A 21,565-nucleotide genomic window follows, 5' to 3' on the forward strand; every position below is an offset into this window, starting at 1 on the left:
ACCACTGATACATATAATTAGGCACAGCCTGTGTTTGTATTCATGGTATTTTACCACTATCAGTTTTAGGAGATGAAGATCTTAAATTATTGTAGGATCCCAAGGCACCACTTCTCATCTGTCACTCTTCATCTTGATCAGCATCATTCTTCCTGCCACCATTTACATGGATGGCAGGAAGCACATGGCTTCCACTGCCATCTTGACAGAGCATGTATCATATCAAGTTACCTGCAGCATCTGAGAAATTATTAAAATCAGTGTGTACCATTTTCATACAGTCATACAACCAACCTATTATGAGAAAACAATCTTATTGTACAAACATGTGCCTCCCTGCAGTGTTCTGAGATCACGCAATTATTCTTGTCTGTTCACAAGGGGGCAGCAGTCATGGTTGCAGAGAAAGGGATGTGTGATTGTGCCATTCATGCTGATTACAGTAAACTCTTGTTTAACATCTATTTGATTAACCAGCACACTTGAATAACAGGCATAACTCACAGCCAACCAGCTCTAGTCAGTGGATGCCAGGCAGGAGTTCAGAGAGAGCAGAGGAGCCTGGTGCCTGCATTTAGATGCAGCACAGAAGGACAGGGAAGCACAGAGTGGGCCTCCCCTCACGGGCCGGGGGCATTGCTCTTGCACTCTGTGCACAAACACCAGCCCTGACGTTGCTTCTCCTCTGCTCAGCAGACACTGGGCAGGAGCACAGAGAAGTGGCATCAGGGTTGGGGTTTGTGCACAGAGCATGAAAGCAACGTCCCACCAGCATTGCCTTGTGTCCCTCCTTGCTGCAGCTGACAGACTCCTCTGCTCTCCTACCCAGCGTGAGCTACTAGTGGTGCCCAGAGCTACTCAGCCAAGGTTGTGTCCTGCTGACAGGGGTAATAGTCTTCTAATGTATGTGGATGCTTGTGGAAAGAGTGGGAACAATATTCTGCATTGCCACCTGTCTGCAAAATTGCTCCTCAGTCCTGCTGCTGTTGAACATTGGTTCTGCTTTCTTTCAGTAAAATGGATGTGCCAATAGCTGATCTTTCAGGAGCAGGAAGGGAAACCATCTAAATTGGTCTGGTTTTATCTTCAATACAAACAGTGATAGGCAAACCTGGGGGTGGTTCAGAAGCAGACTCCATTTAATTTAATCCGCCAAAACAGATGAGAGACTTTGCCCAACCGCATCCCATTTCTGCTCAATGCAGTAAAAATACTACTGGTGTCGGTAAATAAAGTACTCTGTACACTTTGTTTCTCAATATCTAATCTTGCTTTTCTTTAGTGCTATGCATTGTGAGGTATACCTCCCTATTATGCAGAATGTTTGATCATCTGGCAACCTGATCCCACAGATGCCAGATATCAAAGAGTTTACTGTAGTAACTTACTCCACAATTAGACTCACTGAAATCAGTGGGGCCACTCATTGGGTGAAATAATAATCGAAGTAAGGCAAGGGAACACAATCTGGTATACGATGATCCACAAAGAGAAGAATGAAGTAGGAACAAAACAGGATATGGCTGAACTCAAAAGGGAGAAACAGGACATGAACATATATAGCACAGGGAGTATCACTGATCTCCTCTGCATGTGTTTGGCAAAAGGTGGCACTCGCTCAGGAATAAGAAGCTAGCTGCCTATCAGGGCCACCTGTCCACTCCCTACTGAGAGCCCGTGGTATGGTCTCCAAAGGACTAAAATGCTTTAGTGCAGGGGTGGTCAGAATCCAGCTCCCGGAGCCTTTTCATCCAGCTCACAGAGCTGGCAGTGGCACCATTTTGCAAAACAGCTGGATGGCTCTGAGCCACCTGTGGCTACTTAAGGAGCCATTTGTGGCTGCTGCTATTCATGTCTTCCCTGACTCCCTGTCCCGCTGAACTCAAGGAGTAAAACTCAATTTAACTGGTTTAACGTTAGGCCAGCAGGAGGGATGTGGCTGTTACAGCTATTGAGTCCCATTATTTCAGCACGGCAGTGCAGAGAGCTGCACGCACTGCAGGTGAGGGAGGAAGCAGCGCAGCCAGGCTGAGGAGGAGACAACGACCTGGTGAAGGTGCAACAGGGGGCAGCAGCACCCAGAGTTGCTGTGTAAGGTCAATTAGTCCTGGGTTTGGGGCTGCGAGGGGTTAAGCCTGTGGATGAAGGGCACGTTTGTAGTTCGTTTGTGTTCGGGCCCCCCCCCAACGGAAAACCCTGCCCTTGAAAGAAAGGTTACCACCCCGCCATAGCGCAACACCCGCTGAAGGGCCTGGACCAGACACACACGGCCCACTCGCACATGCCCCGCCCCACGGCCAGTCCCAGCGGCGGGCCCCACCCCCCAGCAGGCAGACGCGAATCGTGGGCACGCGACCGGCCTGGGGCAGCGTTCTGCAAACGGCGCTGCCCCACCTGTGCCAGCGGCCACGCAGTCTACGGCGCATCCCCGTGCCAGCCCCCGCGCCACTGCAGATGCTTTCACGCCCCTCCCGGCCGCAACAGCCCCAGTAGGTGCCTGGGGTCCCGAGTCTGACCCAAGGCCCTGCAGGCGGAAGTCTCCCCAGCAGCAAGAGGACCCCACTCCGGGCCGCGCACGCTCACGGCGCGAGACAGCCGGAACAGCTTCCTTCCTGCTGACGTCAACTTAACCGTTCCCCCCCGCCCACATACTGTTCGCTTCCTCCACTCTCACGTCACCCGACGAGTGAGGGGCGGGGCCAGCGCGGCGACGCCCCGCCCCGCCCCGCCCCGCTCACGAGGCAGGCAGCGGCGAGCGGAGGGGGTGTGGTAGCTTGACTCACGTGCCCGGCCGGAAGCCGGAAGCGGCCGGCGCGGCATGGGGGAGTCGATCCCGCTGGGCGCCCCGGTGCCGCTAGAGCAGGCCGTGCTGGAGACGTTCTTCTCCCACCTGGGCATCTTCTCGTACGACAAGGCCAAGGACAATGTGGAGAAGGAGCGGGAGGCCAACAAGAGCGCGGGGGCCAGCTGGCTGTCGCTGCTGGCCGGGCTGGCGCACCTGGCCGCCGCCGAGAAGGCCTATCACAGCATGACCTTCCTGGGCCAGAAGCTAGGTACCCGCCGGGCTCGGGCTGCGCGGCGCTCGGGCAGCCTGCTCCTCCCCCAAGCGCCCTGACTGGCAGCCCCGCGTGTCGGGCTCGGGGGACTTGCCCACCGAGGGAACCAGGACCAGTGGGGAGCGGTCCTGGTGGGGCGACAGTGCAGCGAGGGGGGTTGGCATTTGCCTCTTTTCTCTGCTAAATGGAAGCTGGGAGCGAGGTTCAACCTTCCAGTCCCTGGACCTGATACCCTCGGTGGCAAAAGCTCCTTGGTGGTGTGGGTGGTCCATTTATAACAGTAGCTCCCGTCTGCTGTGGTGCTTGCAGAAAAGTAGGCTCAAAGAGTGACTGGCCTCCGAATACGGTTCTGGGGCTGCTTGGACAAGGGATGTTCACTCCTTCACTCCTGTCACTGCCCCAGATCTAATTAGTGGAAGTTTCAGGAGCCTGAGTGCAATGAGCATGGTGGTCTTGGGCTGCTTTCTATCTGATTGTCTTAATCACAGCTGTAATTTACATCCTTGTTTATAGTTTCTGCATAAACATCAAGGATTGACTGTTCAGACTGAACAGTTCTTTAACCTGCTAGATATTGCCCCTTAATGTCGGAGTTGAGCACATTAGCAGTGCTCTGGAGAATGAGCATGGGCACAGGCCCCCAAAACGATGTGTTCTGTATATATGCTACGATTTTGATCCCACATTTGTAGTTTACAAGCATTTACATGCATGCATGCTTTATTTAATGATCTAATTTTCCCCTACTTTATATACTTGTTTTAAGAACAAAACAAAATAAATGAAGGTGGTACCTGGTATTCCTGAAGGGTCCGCATTGAGTACATAATAGTAGGAAGATAGATGGAAAAAGTGATTTGATGAATAACTGATGTGTCTTACTCTGTCTGGAAACTTTATGTGCAGTGCCCAAAAGAGGTGGGATAGAGTGTTAATGTGGTCTTTGCACACTCAGCCCTAGAGCATAGTTTGGTAAATAGGCATACTGGGCTTGATCTGGACTGATAGATGCTTTTTGAACATATCTTGAAATCTTTATGCACTTTTTTTTCTTTCTACTCTGACCACTTATTTTTTGTCAAGGTCTAAATTTCTTGATTACCCTAGCCCTAGAAGCTCAAGTTAGAGCAGCCTTTAATTGGCTTAGTATGCACAAGACCACATAAAAGCTGAATAGTAACAGAGGAGTAGTCATGTTAGTCTGTATCCTAACAAAACAAAAAAGCAGTCATGTAGCACTTTGAAGACTAACAAAACATAAAAGCTGCCACAAAACGTAAAAGCTGCTGTACAGTTAGGAATGGAAGGAACATAAGAAGCTTTAGTTATAACCCAGCAGAAGGCCGTAGGTGTTATGCTGATTTTTATGCCAACTGGGAATTTCCTCATATACAGGGCATCCCAGAAGTCATCAAAGGCAGATGATTTCCCTTTTGCAGCTTGAAGTGGGGCACAGGATGTATAAGGTCTGTCCCATAAGTTTCTAGAGCACATGAAAAAGATTAGTTCAGTTTATGTTGGCCCTGTGCCAGGTACATTGGAGAAAATTAACCGTCTCTAGCAAAAGAATAAATGGACACAAATAATATATTAAAAATGGCAACATACAAAACCCAACAGGAGACCTTTTAACCTCCCTGGACACAGAGTTACTGACTTGTAAGTTGCTATTCTCAGATAAAGAAAAAGCCTTCAAAAACTGCAAAGTGAAACTGCTGAGCTGGAATTCATATGCAAATTTGAACCATCAAATGAGGTTTAACTAAAAACATGGAAACACTCTCAAATTTCAATTGTCTGAGAGAAGTAGCCATGTTAGTCTGTATCTTCACAAAACAAAGAAAGCAGTTCTGTAGTACCTTAAAGACTATTGGATGATGAGCTTTCATGGGAAAGACCCACTTCGGATCTGGAGAGTTACTGGGAGGGCTAAAAAAGCTTTCAATTTTTTTCTGTTGGGCTGAGTCTACACTACCTCCCTACTTCAAAAGGAGGATGGTAAGTAGGGTGTTGGGAGCTTATTAATGAATTTTTGTGGTGCATATGCAGCACTTTATTAAGCAAATTCCCCGCTCCACCTGTGGCAGTTTTGAGGAGTAAAGGGATTTCAAAGTACTCCAGGCACTTTGAAGTACCAGCGGTTTAGCTGCAGCTAGACATCAGCCGGTGCTTCAAAGTTTAACACTTCAGCATTGTGACGGGGGGGGGGGGGGGGGGGTGTGTGTCAATTTGCTCAATAAAGTGCTGCATATGCATCGCAGCACTTCACTAATAAACTCTCAACACCCTACTTACCATCTTCCCTTTGAAGTAGAGAGGTAGTGTAGACAAGCCCTTAGTTTTTTTTCTTTCATTTCTGTTTCAGATGTGAATGGGTCTTTCCCACAAAAGCTCATCACTTACTAAATAATGTTAGTCTTTAAGGTGCTATAGGACTGCTTTCTTTGTTTTGTGAAATTACAGTACGGAATTTCCCCTTGAGGTACTCTCTCTCTTTTTTTAATCGTGTTCAGAGGTGAACCATATCCACTTTGACTTAATTAACACTGATGTCACATTACCATTTCTGTATCCCCTACTGCTTCAGATGCTTGAAGAGAAAAGGAAAAAAATGACTTGTATCTCACAAAACTTATGTCCTAACAAATTTTTTAATCTTTAAAGTGCCACAGGAATCTGTGTTATGTTTAAATAGAGATTTTAAACTCTCCTTTATAACTTGTGAAAAATGTAGAACTGACAGTTTCAGAGTCAGAAGCCTTATTTATGCATAAAAATATTTCATGAACAATAATGAAAACTTCTCTGTGTGCTCCCCATGATTATACCTTTACCAAGGAATGGGGAGACCACTTTCTAGGTTTAAGGTGGTAGTTAATGTTTCATGTTCGTTCAATTCTCTGTTCCTCCACCTGATATTGCCAACAAGAATGCAAATTATTGCTGCTTGCAGTGGTGGCTTTTCACTTGGATACTTAACAGCTTTTGATCACCTGAGATGGATCTGATAAGAAAAAACCCTTAAGCAACTACAGTTTTTAAGCAGTTTCAAGGCAGAAACTGGTTCTGGGTTTCTTTTTCAAAAGTGCCTTATTTGAGATATGGTGGATGAGATATTAGGAATGTTGTCAAGTTGAATATTTTAATCTGAAAAATGTGTGGCATGGTTTGTTGCAGTTGTGAAGTAAATGTACAACTTTACTCCAAATCCAGGCACGGAGGTGATATATGGAGCTTTCTGATTCTGTCTACTGTTGGTATCCAGGGAAAAGTGCTGTTCCATACAGTTGCAAAATAGGGGGAAAATCGGAAGCTCAGCCCGTAGGGTTTCATTAAAACTGACACGTTTTTCACTAAACTGTGGAGTGTTCAAAAACATAGTGGTAGCTCTGCAAATGTGTTTAAACTCATGTTGGAAGGATATCCATCTTCAAAAGCCAACAAAGTAGCCTGGTCTGTTTCTTTAAAAGAGAATGTGATAACAGTAACTCTGTAGGCCTTGCTGATGTTCTTCCTTACAATAATATGGATTTTTAACATTCTGGGCCTTGTGGCAGAACATACACATTGACGTTCTCTTTAACACTATTGGTGAGCGAGAAGCATTTTAAGAAAACTATTCTGTTTTCATCTGTCAGCATCTGTGATCAGCATTATGAATAATACTATGACCAGAAATGGATCAGTCACAACTTCATTACTGTAGTAATTTAAAATGTAAGAAAGATGACTTGTTACTGTTCTGGCTAATATAGTATCTGCTGACATCAGACAGCAGGCAATATTGACTTTGGATAGAGAATCTGATATTGTTTGCTCATGTGGTTTGTGGACTCTGGAGGCCAACAGAGAGTGTTTTGCATTTTGTTTCTCTGGAGTTTGCAAAATTCTCTAGTGAGTTTGCTGTTGCAAAATATTTGAAAACTTGAGGTCCTCAGTGAAACTGTTTTAATACCTGCATAAAATCAAGTATTTGAAATAGATGTTTTAAAAATCAATTGTATTAAATTTTCATGGACTTCTTTAACACATTGGCATAAAAGCAGAGAAATCTATTATAAAATTTACATGCTGTAAACTTAAAATTCCCAATTTCTGTTCCCCAAATGAATAAGATTGGTATAAAAGTACCGATTCTGCAATCTGTACCTTAGGGGTGAACCCTGCATAAAGTCCCATTGAAATTGGTGAGGTTTTGTCTGGGCATTGTTTTAGCTCCAGGAGATTCAACTTGCAAGATGGGGGTCTATGATGCTTTGTCAATATTGAATCTTTTGCTTTCTGTGTTGAGCCTGCTATCTGCTGAGAGTTTCTGATGTTTGTCTGCTTCAGTGAACTGACATGATTGCAGATGTGAGTGGAAGTAATTCAAATAGACAGTAAGGTTTTTTTTGAGATTTGTGGTTGAAATCGTACCTGTAAAAGAGAGAGAGAGGTTTGCAGTGTCATTGCATATGTTGTTACGTAGTCTGTGGTGGAGCCTGTCTCCATAACATGATGCAGAATCTTAACAGTGGCCTGCAAAGGCTGCTTTGTTCCTTAAAAGTAGTTTGCCTTTTTGCTGCTTAGTGTCATCCACCCCCCGTAAGAAACACATTAGGTTGGAAGAATTTTATTTAGATTGTAAAATCAAGTCCTCTGAAGTGAGGAACTGAGATAATTTAGATTGCTTAGATAACCTTATGTTGGCTCCCTTGTGCTTTCTGACTGTCTTTTATTACAAAACCACATCCAGGTTGCATCTCCCTGGTCCAGCACCCTTAGGACCACTGAGGTCCTAAATAAGGGATTTTCCCAGACCAGGGAAGGTTAATGCCCCCTGGTCCCTCCACCCCCCGCTGGCCCCCTCCACCACCCAGCTGTGGCTCACCACCACAGTTGAACACACACACCCCTGACCCAGGCCTGTAAGGTTGCTGAGGGGTGCTGCTAGCTGGTTGCCCTCCGTCCCCAGCTCCAGGCAAGGAACATCCCTGGTTATGCTGTATGAAGGATATTGCCAGACCAGAGAGTGCTGGTGTTGAGGTGCAACCTGTCCTACTGTCCTACGTTTTTCCACAGGGTTTCTTCAGTTGTCTGTTCTCTACTTCTTTAAGTCTGAGCCCAGGTTGCCACCGGAGCATTCATATTCACCTTGTTGCTGTGGCACATGCCAAATTCTTGCTTGCAATTCAGACAAGGAGAGAAATAGCAGTTGATCTCTGCTAACTTTGAGTGGAATTTCATGAGAGAAAGAAAAGGTGCTTCTCTAGCCTTGGGACATACTGCCTGCCATAATTCAAAGTCCTGCTGCAAAGTATTAGTTTTTCAAAAACGGGTCACAAGAATCTTTTTAAATAGTGTGCTCAGCATCTAAGATAGAGATAACTAGCAGCTCTGACACTACCAGTTAACTAAAAATCCCTTCCCTTTTCAACTTTAATTTCACCAGTTCTCCGGTCACTATAGAATGGATAAGACAAAAGTAAGACCTGAATTTATAATACAAATATCAAGCAGTAAAAGCATAACATTTTCAGGGTCTCTTTATTACTTCATAAACAAGGGGAAAAATACAGTGTCACCAATTTTTCACTTTAGCAGGGCACTTTTAACAACGTTTTGCTTAGAAACAGTTTAAACACCATCAGAAGATCATTGGTATAGGCACATAATTGCATGCAGCAATACATTGTGGGAAGCTTGTGATTAATAAACAGCTAAGTATGATAAATATTTTTTTGCTCTTTTTCACCCCAAGATACCTCTTTGGCCCAATAGTCCTGTCACCCCTACAAAGTTAATTTTCTTTCGCTCCATTCATGCTGCTAGTTGCCCTTACTGCATCACGGAGTTGAGAAGCAGTAATACCTCTGCAGCAGATCCATGCATGTGTTTAGTAATACAGGTGGCCATCAGTCGAAATTATTAATAAGACATAATGAAATGCCTTTTATATGCCATCTATTTCTGGCATCTGTATAAGTATTTTTACATATTTCTGTTACTGGTTCTTTTAAATCACAAGTGATGTTGAGCAGCTGTTGGTGGGGAGGTGAGATACAAGCCCACATGCCCCTTGTTCTCGATTTAAGATGTTGTATTCGTTTGTATTTTGTCTCATTATGGCATGCAGTCCTTTGAAGCATGTGATTATTGTTTTCCTCTGTGATTTTGATTTGCAGTCTGGTTGTTTGGGCAGTTGAAAAGCTTTGGTATACATACAATGTATAGTTCACGTTTACATTGTCTGTCTGACAAATTTTAAATGTTTAATGTTTTAAAGAGCATTGTCACATTAAAAGGTATAGTGTTTAATAATGTATATTATTTGAACTTGCACCATGACGCATGTGTCTAGCTTCCGGAGAAAGGAGTGTTTCCAGGTCACAGCTGATGAGTTCTCACCTAGTCTTGCTAGCCTATTTTTATTTGTGACCATTTGAAAAGTAGGAGATCGGTGCGTGGGCGGGAGGTAGGCAGGCAGAGAGAGAAGTGTATAATTAGTCCCTTGTAGAAAAATGAAATGCAATAAGCACAAACTAGGCCACTCATTGAACAAAATTATATATTGTGCCTATGTAAATGTTTATTTCCAGATTATTTATCTGAAAGGTGTTCTTTGGGTGGAAAAATACTTCAGTGAAATGTCTCAGAATAGACTTTTAGGAGCCCCTAGCTAATTGAATGGAAGCATGGATGCTCACCATTTTCCGGTATTATTGTCTGTCTCTGCCATCCCTGGGTTTTGGTAATACATCCATATTTATCTGAACAGGTGGTCAGTCATTCTTCAGCCGAAAGGACTCCATCCGAACCATCTACACATCTCTGCACAATGAGCTGAAGAAAGTGGTGGCAACGGGTCGCAATGCACTAGGAGGAACAGCTCCTCACTTGGAAGAGCTGCTTTCTCACCTGTCTGAACAGCTCTGTTTTTTTGTTCAGGCTCGGATGGAAATTGCTGACTTCTATGAAAAAATGTTCACCCTCAGCACCCAAAAGTTCATTAACTCTGAGGAACTGGTAAACAGTTTGGAAGCCATCCTAAAGAAATACAGCTCACGGTGAGTTCTTGTTTGTTAAATACCCCAATGTATCAAAATGGTCTCTGCAGCTCTGTAAATGAGGATGAGGCCTTGTTATCCACACAGAATTCTACTCCTCATTCATGCTGGGGGAACCTTTCAATACCCCTTCCTAGGGCGTAACCCTTTCAATTTAGGCACGCGTCCTTTCCTGTTCCTAGGGCTCATGTGTAACTTCCTGTGGGTTTGCTGGACCATCTACCAGTGAAAGAGCCTTACAGAGTAATATCCTAATTCTGTTTATTAACAATCACCACAAACAAACAAACAAAAAAAAAGCTAAGCATACAGTGCTCACCACTCTTGATAAGACAGATGGACTTCGCTTGACGACCATTCTGGATCAGGTTAATCAGGGCAGTTCCAGTTTCTGCTGTGTCATTGGCAGAGTCTGACAGCTCTGATTTTTGTGGGGGGCTGTGAGCTGGAGTTGATTTCCAAAGAACTCCCTTTTGGACCCCAGTTTACGTAATGAAATTTGAGTTCTGCTTAGCTATACTGTAACCGGTTATTTTACTAAAATTCTACTGGCCAGTCCTAGCATACAGTAATATAATTCTCTAACCAATTATATTCCTGTCACTGTAATTGATTTGCACCCTAGCAAAATTAATTATACAACAGAGAGAAACCATTAAAGAACCGGACAGATTGTAGGGAGACACAGTAGGGAAGTGAGGGATCATAATGATAGAACAATAAAGGAATGAGGATTTCACAACCCCAGCTATTGAACTGTAATTTCTTATTGGACAGAATGCTATCAGACTTAAATTTTCTTTAACCATCATCACATCGGTTTCTTTATCTGATAATACTGGGTGACATTATGACAGGGTCTCCTTCTTAATAACCTGATATTATGCTATTTTAATGTAGCTTAGATGAAATGTTAGGATGTGCCTTTCTACTTCTCAATTAGGAGCTGCTGCTCTTTCAACCTGTCTGCAGACAAAGGCTTTATAGGCATTAGACCTTCCTGTGTGGCTACAGGCCTTAAAATAAAAGGCCTTATCCTTACACTTCCAGCCTAAGCAAGTCTCTATGGTAGGTACAGTAATTTTGTTGTCCTGTGCTTCTGTTAAGCAGTGCAATCTTCCACTGTAGTACAGGCATTAAATAAATGTGACATGAGTAACCCAGCATTTCTCCAATACTGACACTATGACCCCTCTTGCAAGAATATGAGGATACTTGAGCTCATTATGGTCACAGAATTGTCTTCTCAACCATTTCCTGCACTTAGGAAATAGGCAAAGATGTGTTAGTTGTAGGTGATTAAAGGAGTTTTGCAGCACCAGTGTTTCATGTGAAAAAGTATATGAAATTCAAAGTGCACTTAAGTTTATAAGGATGGGCATGAGTTAGTGTACAAATACGATATACATACTTGCATTCGAGCGGTGTTATGCTTAGATTGGAAAGTGTGCCCATCACTTAGTCTCTAGAAGCATAAGTAGAGTTTAAAATAATGTGTAGCTGATCTACAGGCAAATTTAAGTCTCAGTTCAGGATATATTTCTTCTATGACTACTGTTGCCCGTCTGGAAGGACTTTGCATCATGCCCTGAAGTCATTCAACTTGAGATTTATTGCACCTGTAGGGTAGCAAGTATGCTAGTTTCTAGGGCCTCTGGCTGCACCCTGTAGATCTGTGATCGCTAACTGGTTGATCACAATAGATTGGTCAATTCAGGAGAGTCTTCCAGTTAATTGCAATTGAGACTTGGTGAGCTCCACTGTTTGCTCCCCCCCACACCACCAGTCCATTCCCAGGAGCGGCCAGCATGGCCCTGTGTATGAGGCAGATGCGAGGAATAGGGAGCAGAAGTGTTGGCATAGTAGCTGATGGGGTGGTGCCAGCAGAGAGGTGCAGTGCATAGAGCTATGTGCCTTCCGTCCCCCATCGTTGGAGCCAGCAGGGGTTTGCTAGCCCTTTCCAGGAGTGGGGTGTGGAGCCCTGCATGGGTATAAATGTCTGCCTGTGGCTAGATGTTGGTATTCACTGATCCGCTGGGCTCTCAGGAGTTGCTGCAGCCTAAGGAGAGGAATGCAATGCTGCTGCTTCCAGGAGCCAGCACTTTGTGCTGACAGCTCCTGCTGGCTATGTGTTTGTATCACTCCAGCCTCGCCGCTGGCTGCATCTCCTGTCCAGGGTCATACAGCCCCGCTGGTAGTGTGGCTGGGGATGATATAGCTGCATGGCTAGGAGGAGCTGCAGGTGCAAGTGGCTGGCTCCTGGCAGTGATAGCACTGTGCTCCTTTTCTTTGGCTGCAACGTGTCCTGGGAGCAGAGCCCTGTGGATCAGTGGATACCAATGTCTGCATAGATGTTTGCATCTGTGCAGGGCTCCAGTGTTGAGCCAGGGCAGGCAGGAAGCCTGCCTCAGTCTTGCTGCACTGCCAACCTAAAGCCGCCAGTGGTAAGTACCACTGTGCGGGAGGCCGCACCGGAACCTCCACCTCTCTCCTAGAGCTATGATCCCCTTCTAGAGCCTGCACTCCAGCCTGACACTCCCTCCCAGAGCCAACATCCCACACTCCCGCCTGCACCTCAAGCCCTGAGCCTGATCCCAGACCCCACCACAGCCCTCTTGAGTCAGCATCCATATCTCCTCCTGTACCTCAAGCCCCAGTCCTGACTCCTGGAGCCAGCATCCATACTTCCTCTTGCACTGGGGTGGAGAGCAAGAGATGGGGGGTGGGTGGAGAGTGCAGTGGGGCCTAGGGGAAGGGGCAGGATAGTAGTGGGGCCTCGGGAGGGGGTGGGATAGATCTTGCATTGCCCTTTATTTCCAGAAGTAATCTTGGACTTAAAATGGCTGGGGACCTCTGCTGTAGGTGATGAAATTTAGGAATGATACCAAGAGCCCTGAAACTGATGACAGCTGACATAAAGATCCGTGCAAGCAGAGGCTGTTTATTAGTTACCTAAGATATAGATACCTTTCCCCAGAGTGCTTTGCAATGCATAGTGGGATAAAATTGGAAAGAGGACTTAATATACAGCATATGACCACGGCACTTGTTTTAAAATAGCTGCTGGAGACAGTCTTTGAGAACTCATGAAGTATGTTCAGTTTACTCTCTCCTCAAGATAACAATCACTTTCTCAGCAGAAGGATATTCAAGGGTTCCTATGTCTGGAAGATAAACTAGATTTTAAATATAAGCATACTGTAGGAAGAATCACCCTAATTATTCAGTGCTGCTTTAAAACATTACAAATCTGGGCACTGCAGTTCAATAATTTACCATTTCAAAGTAACTGCTGCAGACTCTGCTCTTATTGATTCCCAGTGCAAGTGGTTAGGTAAAAAGGACACTCATAACGTAGTGTAAGAAATATGGGCAGAATCACTTTGGGACTGGTGGAAGCTTAGAACATTAAAGGGTCACTGAGCAATTAAAAATTGCTCTTTTCAGAAACTTTTCCCTCCAAATGCTAAAAGCAGTAAGACTGGAGAAAAAAAGATCTTTGTTTCCATTTGGTTCATGCGGTGTGCTTGACAGGACTTGTGTAGCCTGAGTTATTACAAGGTTAAAGTGGCTAAGCATTTATACACAAATGTAATAAACAAGCAGTCACGTAGCACTTTAAAGACTAACAAAATAATTTATTAGGTGATGAGCTTTCATTGGGCAGACCCATCTTTTCTTCTTCCTGCCCCATGAAAGCTCATCATCTAATAAAATATTTTGTTAGTGTTTGAAATGCTTCATGACCGCTCTTTTGTTTTTTTAGGATACAGACTAACATGGCTACCTCTCTGTTCCTATACACACAAATGAATTAGTTTGTGGTTCCAGCATGTGACTATTAATTCATCTGCTCAGAGTGTATTTTAAGGGCTAAGCCAGGTTGAGCTGGAGATCTCTGCTTTCATTTTGAAACTCCAGCCCTGCAAGAGCCCAGGCAGTAAAAGAGATGAAAATTTTCTTGTCAGCTACTGTTATTCTTCCTGAATTCAAGCTGAGGGGATGAATCTTTTTGCATGTAGCCTCTTAATGGCTCTGAGGGAGCAATTAATGAAGTCTTAGCATTGTGATGACCTACAGTGGCCCATTTAATTTTGTTAGGGCTTCTTGATGGGCAGGGGTAGGTCCCTCCTGGCTATGTTCATGGTTTCAGACAGGCCCGTCGATGGGGGAGGCAAACGGAACCATTGCACTGGGGCCCGGAGCTCCCACCAGAGGTGGCTGGAGCCCTGAACCACTTTGGCTTGCTGCCAGAGCACCACTCTGCACAGCTCTGAGGGCTTTGGTGGGGAGAGACACTGTGGTCTGACTGCCTTGGGCCCTGTCCCTTCCAGGGGCACAGAGCCAGCCCTCCCCAGCCCCCTCATGAGCACCTTGCCCAGGACCTGCGATGGCCATCAGCCCCACTGGTGTCAGAGCAAACTTTGTTTATGGGTACAAAGCAAAAAGTTAAATATTACCTTGTAAATAATGATGATGTAAATGAGATTCTAAAGTGCTTGTAAATTGCTGAAAACATTGAAGTCTAAATACATAGTCATAAGTCCAATACCCATCTTAACCATACTGACAGACAGCTGGCACAGATTGGTTTGCAGCAATGAATTTGTCAGTGTGTGGCTGAGGCCTAAAATCTTGGCAAGAGCTGGCACCTGGTCTGCCAGGATCACACAAGTAATAACTATTTCCTGCCAAAAAGTGAAAAAATGATTCTTCAGGTTTATGAGCCATCGTTCAGATACTACAGCATTCTATAATTAAAAATAAAAGTAGATAGCTCTTTTTGTCACCTTTTACTGCTAGTTTGTAAACTGCCTTTGCTACAAATTTTCTTTCCCTTTTTTAGATGATGTTCTCCAGCTGAACTCACTTCAATTCTAGAGCTGATGTTCATGCCAAATTCTTAACACTCATTATTCCTGTAGTGCTGGTGATGCATGATTCAATAGGTTAACTAAAGTTTCCTAAACAATAGGCAGATTAGTAGGCCTAACTGCATGCAAAATTTTTGAAGCATTATTTTCCTCTGTAATTAGCATTACACATATGTGGAAGGAGGGGAAGACAGGCTCCACTCTGAGAGAGTAGATATAATGTAGGAAGAGTGTTACTTACATTTTGAAAACTTGCAAAGAGTTGTGGAGCCCTGGCATCTCTCTGGTGTTGAAATGTGGGGTGAAAGTTAAGCTTCCAAATGCTCTGGTGTTTGTGACAGCCCCCAGGATACAACCTGGACTGTGGGACTGCTGCATTCCCCTTTTACTCTCTGGATCAGGATAGTGCCCACTGCTGCGCTAGTGACAAGTAGCCCTTTCAGGCTCAACTTTCACACAGTCATTTGTATGTGAGGACATACCCAGAGTTACATGCAGGCTCTCACAGCCTCTCATGAGCTATAGGAAGCCTTTGTAATCTGAGCACGTTCCCTGTGTACTTTGGGCAACCTCAGTGGTAAAGATAAAACATTACACAAAGTTTAACTGCAGAAAGATTTTACATGATAAGTAAGCCTACAATTTCATCAGCAGTGTTTTTAAGAAAAGTCACGGATAGGTCAGGTGCAGTAAAGAAAAATTCGTGGCCCACGTTCTGTCCAAAACCTTTACAAGAAATACCCTTGACGAAATCTTAGCTGGAATCCCTGGAGGCAGGCCCACCAGCCATAGCTTGGGTGGTCCCTGAGGCCAGCTGCATTGGCTGTTACTTGGGTGGTCCTTGCAGGGAGCTGCCTGGGGCTGCCCAAGCACTGGCAGGTTCACCTGGCCCTGGGGCCGGCCACCTGAATAGCTCATTCAAAAGTCACTGAGATTGCAGAAAGTAATGGAATTCAGGACTTCTGACTTCACTAGGTATAGTAAGCACTTCATAGTTCTTAATACACAGGCTGAATTCACTGCTCAGCCTGGGACCAGTCTCCCCAGTTAGTCTTTTCTCCCAAACATTCTTGTTGTCTTCGTGGGGGAGGAGAAGTGATGTCATTACCTCATTGTATACACGTTTCCTGTTGCAGGAAAGATCCTTTTCATATCATAGGTGTTAAACAGTCCCTGTCATATACGTGCTTTCTCACAAGTCTTTTGGAAGGGCCCACTGGGAGAGTAGATTCTCCAGAGTGGGTCATCAATGTACGTCTGGCTAAACCTGATGTAAATCTGTCTCGGGTGTTAGTTACTCCTTCGTTGCCACCAAAAAGCTAGCTGTGGGCATCTCCCCAACTCTCATATTTCAGTAACTAACATATAGCAAATGTAATAACGTCCCATACAATTGAACAGGATAGTAATGTTCAGCAGTTCAAACTTCAAATGATACTTCACGAGGCATAATTAGTACAAAACATATATAATGGTGGTAAATATGTGTGTATAGGGTGTTATTTTGCAGTACAGTGTACCACTAGATTACTGTAAAACTCCTGTCTGTTTTATGCAATGGTGTACCTTCTCTAGCCATGTCTGTGGTATGAGACTTGATTAAAGCAGATGTGCTTAGCTTATAACTGTCCATTTATTCAGCAGTCAGCATACTTTCAGGCTTTTAGTCATGGCTGATGTGTATGTCTGGATTAAAATCGTTTAACAAATCCTGCTGGGTGACACGTGAAAAGATCATTGTGCGGCATGAAGCAAAGTGGGAGTGGGAGCTGCACATCATAATAATCCACTAGACTTGGCAGAACTGCATTTACATGAATATTTTAGCTGCTTTCAATGATGAATAACCTTCACAGGTCAATATCACTGTAATAAGTGCGTTCAAATGCTTGATGGCCTAGGTATAGCACATATTGAGACTATCTAGAAGGAATAGGTTTTCAGAATTAATTCCATTGATAGACATTGTTAAAATTGTCCTAACAGACATCGGATGTAGTAAAAATAAACTTGTAATGCTATATGTGGTAGAATATTCTCATTAATTAGCGCACACGTTTTCTCAGTGAACTGTTTTAATAGACATATGGCCCATCCCACCATCTGAAACAAAGTGAACCCCTCATGTTTGCTGCATTGCAAAGCCCAAATGTATGTTAATAGACAGCATCAAAATAGTTAAATTTATATTCAGGTCAGTGTTCCTAATGTGATCTGCTAGGCCCAACCTCCCATCTTCATAACAAGTTTTCTGTATCTTCTGAGAAGTGGGTTTTGCCTATGAAAGCTCACGACCTAATAAATTTGTTAGTCTCTAAGGTGCCACTGGATTGCTAGTTTATTTATGAACTTTGAAAGGGTATACTAATGCTGTACAGCCAGCTACTGATGGCCCCTTTAACATAATTATATAAATCTGTCAGACATCTTTCAGAACATTAGTAGTGTAAAGTGCTTTGAAGAAATAAAGCCCGGAAAGAATAGCAAATATGTATATGCTTTTAAAACAACCTTCTCATGAAAACAATGGGTTTGGTTCTTTTTTCTGGTCTGTAACCAAACTTTAATTGTTCTCAGGTTTTTTGTCTTATATTGTCAGTGTTAATAAATACCAGATAAATGAGTCATACTGGTTCCTGTTTCCCTTAAAGATACTTGCCAAAAAGTGGGGTGGAAGGAAATGCAACATATACTTTTTTGACATTTTAAGATGATTTAAACAAGGCCTGTCCTTCTAAAATGTACCTTTTTAAATTTTTTCCCCATTAAACACACAGGGAATATTTGTTATTAACTTTCCTGGTGGTTCTTCCCCGCCCCTTTAGTGGCCCATAAAATCTAATTGGAAGCATCCTCAGCCCTTACTTGAAGGAGTCAGCATTTTATACCTTGTTCAAGAAAAAGAGGGTAGACAAATTCTGAATTAATTCAGTCAGGGAAAAAAAATACAGACTGAAGCCCTACAGACTTCTGCCTGTCAGACAGGAGCAAACAAATGAAACATGCTAGTTTCTCCCTTTTGTTACTCGTTATAAGGGGGTGGGGCAGGAATGAGTTCTCTTCTTCTCGTTGAGTAGAGTAGAACTTTTATTTAATATAATTCCTTATGCTTCAGATTGTAAAGTAACCACTCTTCAGGTATTAGGTGGAAAACTTTCCATGTGGCTATTTTTCCCCATAATTACCCATTAGCGATTTCTTGCAGCTTTCCCTGAAGTGTCTGTTACAGGTCACCATCAGAGGGGGAATATCACACCACTTAGTTTGATCCAGTAAAGCAATTTCTGTGTGACAGCACAACACGTCTTATGTGATCTGGTATATTAGATCTTTTACACAGAGTTACCGTTGTGATCATGATTTTGAATGAAATTCCTGTATCGGTGCAGATACAACAGTGCAGTTTGCTACTTTCACGTTCACTCTTCCACTGTCAGTGGTTGTGATGGACTGTGAAATCACACTGTAGTCACTTACGCATGCCATCTTGGATTGGCTCCTGATGAGAAACTTCCTACAGTAATTTGAGATTTACTTTTGAATAGGAAAATTGTCTGTAAACATTTTAGCTATACAATATGAGAAGAGCTGGGGTTTTGTTTGTGTGTTTGGGCTGGGGGGAGAGTATCCACTTAGAAGGAGCAAATCCAATGGTGGCTGGAATTCTTTGGCTGTGTCTGCAGGATGAGTCCCTGCATGTATGGCTACGATGTTTTGAAGGATAGTCTATAATAAGTGACTTCCCACATCAAGTTGAAGTTCCTAACATACATGTTTGCTGCTTGACAGGATAGTGAACTTTTGTGTACCTATAACATGTGCAAGAGCATAGAGCTACTCCGTTACCTCTAAATAACTGTGTTTAAAAATTCACATTGAGAAGTAAGAGTCCATTTTCTTAATTTCCTGTGTCCTACCTCACCCAGGTCTGCTCTGACATGGCAGGACCCCTCTTGGGCATAAACACACAATGCACATAGCCCACTCTGTAAAGTTCCTCCCCACTTCTGTTGGACAACTGAAGGGATGATCTTGTCCTTAAATTTTTGGTGAGGAATTCAATCTGGATGGTCATTTCAGTGTGATGTTGGCCAGACCCCCATCTTGCCCTTCAGCTGCTCTTTGGCTCTTGAGACTCAAAGTTTGAGAGCCCGTTTGGCAGCAAATACAGTCAATTATGGTTTTATTTCCCAGTTCACTTCCCTCCCCAATCTTCATCCTCCTACTGCCTGTTTCACTGTGATGCAACAAATGGCAATGAGGAAGCCTAACTGGACACCACTCGTGCAATTTTGGGCATGTTAGTTGATTTGACAAGGATGTTTAAGAGCTAGTACATAGCTCTCAAAGTGTCTTATTAACACTTTTATGTAATGTAGTAATAGTGATACAATGTTTAAAACTTTAAACTTTTTATAGTTCAGTATCCTTATGACTGGAAAGAAGGGTGGCCCTGGACGTGGGGCTTATCAAATATTTCTGTCCACTGATTCCTATTTCTTTGATCAGGTATGAAGAGATGCTACATTTCTAATTAAAATATTTATGCAAAAACAATGTTAAAGTCTAAAATGAATCAGCACAGAATTCTGCTGCCTACACTTCCTGTTTGACTTTCAGGGATGCTTTGCTGGCAGTTTGATGTACTAGTGAATATAACACTTCTGCTGTCATGTGCAATATCTCTCATGTTTCTAAAAATGTTTTGTTTTCTAGATTTCACCATCCAATCCTCAGTCCTCTTGAAAGTAGCTTCCAGCTGGAAGTGGATGTGCTTGCACATCTTTTAAAGGCTCAGGCTCAGATCTCGGAGTGGAAGTTTCTCCCATCCCTAGTCAACTTGCACAGTGCTCACACAAAGCTGCAGACTTGGGGCCAAATTTTTGAGAAGCAGCGAGAGACCAAGAAACATCTTTTTGGAGGGCAGTCTCAGAAGGCTGTACAACCACCACACCTTTTCCTCTGGTTGATGAAACTCAAAAACATTCTCCTTGCCAAATTTAGCTTTTACTTTCACGAGGCCCTCAGTCGACAAACAACTGCATCAGAAATGAAAACGCTGACTGCTAAAACTAACCCTGATTATTTTGGGAAAATTTCCAGCTTCATCAGAAAATATGATGCTGTTAATGTTTCTCTTATCTTTGACAACCGTGGGTCCGAGAGCTTCCAGGGACATGGCTACCATCATCCTCACTCCTACAGGGAAGCCCCAAAAGGGGTGGATCAGTACCCAGCTGTGGTCTCTTTGCCCAGTGACAGGCCTGTAATGCACTGGCCCAATGTAATTATGATTATGACTGACCGAACCGCTGACCTCAATAGTTTGGACAAGGTTGTTCACTTCTATGATGACAAAGTCCAAAGCACATACTTTCTGACACGCCCTGAACCTCATTTCACTATTGTAGTTATTTTTGAGTCCAAGAAATCAGAGAGGGACTCACATTTCATCTCTTTCCTCAATGAAATCTCACATTCCCTCAAGAACTCCAAAGCTTTTGCAAGCCTAAAGCCTGGAGCCAAAGGATAAAATAAACATTAAGTTGTAGATTGCCAAGGCAATACATTAGACTTGGTGTGGGGCGGGGGGGAAACAAACATACTGTAGCTGTCAAGGAGTACATTCATTCATGATTCTTAGATTATTTAAAAGGAACTGTTATTCTGGTATTCGTTGTGAACAGCATTTTAGCTAGTGAAAATACTTGAATAAAAATATAGAAGGAAATCTGTGCGCATTGGGATGACTGACCTATGGTGCACTAAAATGTCTGAGGTAGGTTTTTTGCATTGTGCTCAGTTCACAGTATGAATTACTATTTTTCAGTCCATGATGCTTTGTCCTTAACTGAGTGGAATGTATGCACTTTATATTATGCTGGTCATTGACTATAACTTCTACAGAATTTATTGAAACTTGTTTAGAATGATTGTTGTCTTTTCAGAACACACTGCCGTGACACTGAGGAACTACGATGGAACCTCATTTCTTAATAGTGATACTCAATGAGAATTATTGGAAACATGCAGATCTATAGGCAACCAACTGCAATAAAATCTCAATGCATCTTAAAATGTACTCTTATTTTGGTAACTGATATATTATTGTGCACAAACTTTAAAAATAAGTCTTAGCAATGAGACTTTTCTTGGATACTTTTAAATCCCCACTAAAATGGGGGAGAGTGCCAATATCCTGATTTATAAAGTGTGCAGATTAGCCATAATTATACAGCATCTAGAAGCCAAAATGTCAAAGCTGCAACACAGGAATGAAGTGCAGTTTACGCATGATTACCACTCACAAAGTACACTAGTAACGTCAGCACTACAGGGTGCTTGTATCTTAAATTTCTGCTCCTGGAAATAAATTGACAATAATAGCTTCAGCTTGTGCTACCTCCAGGCAGTTTGAAACAATCTTGTGGAAAAATAATAAAGCCCATATATTTGCTTAGTTTAAAGTGGGCATTTTTTCTACTGCATTGGCCTTAAAGCAAATGGACAAACAGCAAAATCCCCCTGAAAACTAAGTCATGTAGTTCAGTCTTACAGTTCAAGGTGTACTGTTGTTGGTTTCTGTACA

General features: G+C 43.3%; 1 protein-coding gene across 1 annotated transcript; it reads left to right on the top strand.

Annotated features, from left to right (window-relative positions):
• Window positions 1-2,766: 2,766 nt before the first annotated feature.
• Window positions 2,767-21,074, top strand: KICS2 (KICSTOR subunit 2). Its single transcript, XM_075013714.1, has 3 exons — window positions 2,767-3,053; window positions 9,814-10,102; window positions 19,693-21,074. Exons 1-3 carry the CDS (start codon window positions 2,819-2,821, stop codon window positions 20,507-20,509), a joined length of 1,341 nt encoding a protein of 446 aa, XP_074869815.1. The 5' UTR covers window positions 2,767-2,818; the 3' UTR covers window positions 20,510-21,074.
• Window positions 21,075-21,565: the final 491 nt, after the last annotated feature.

Source organism: Carettochelys insculpta, chromosome 1, assembly GCF_033958435.1.
Source record: "Carettochelys insculpta isolate YL-2023 chromosome 1, ASM3395843v1, whole genome shotgun sequence".
Classification (NCBI taxonomy): Eukaryota; Metazoa; Chordata; order Testudines; family Carettochelyidae; genus Carettochelys; species Carettochelys insculpta.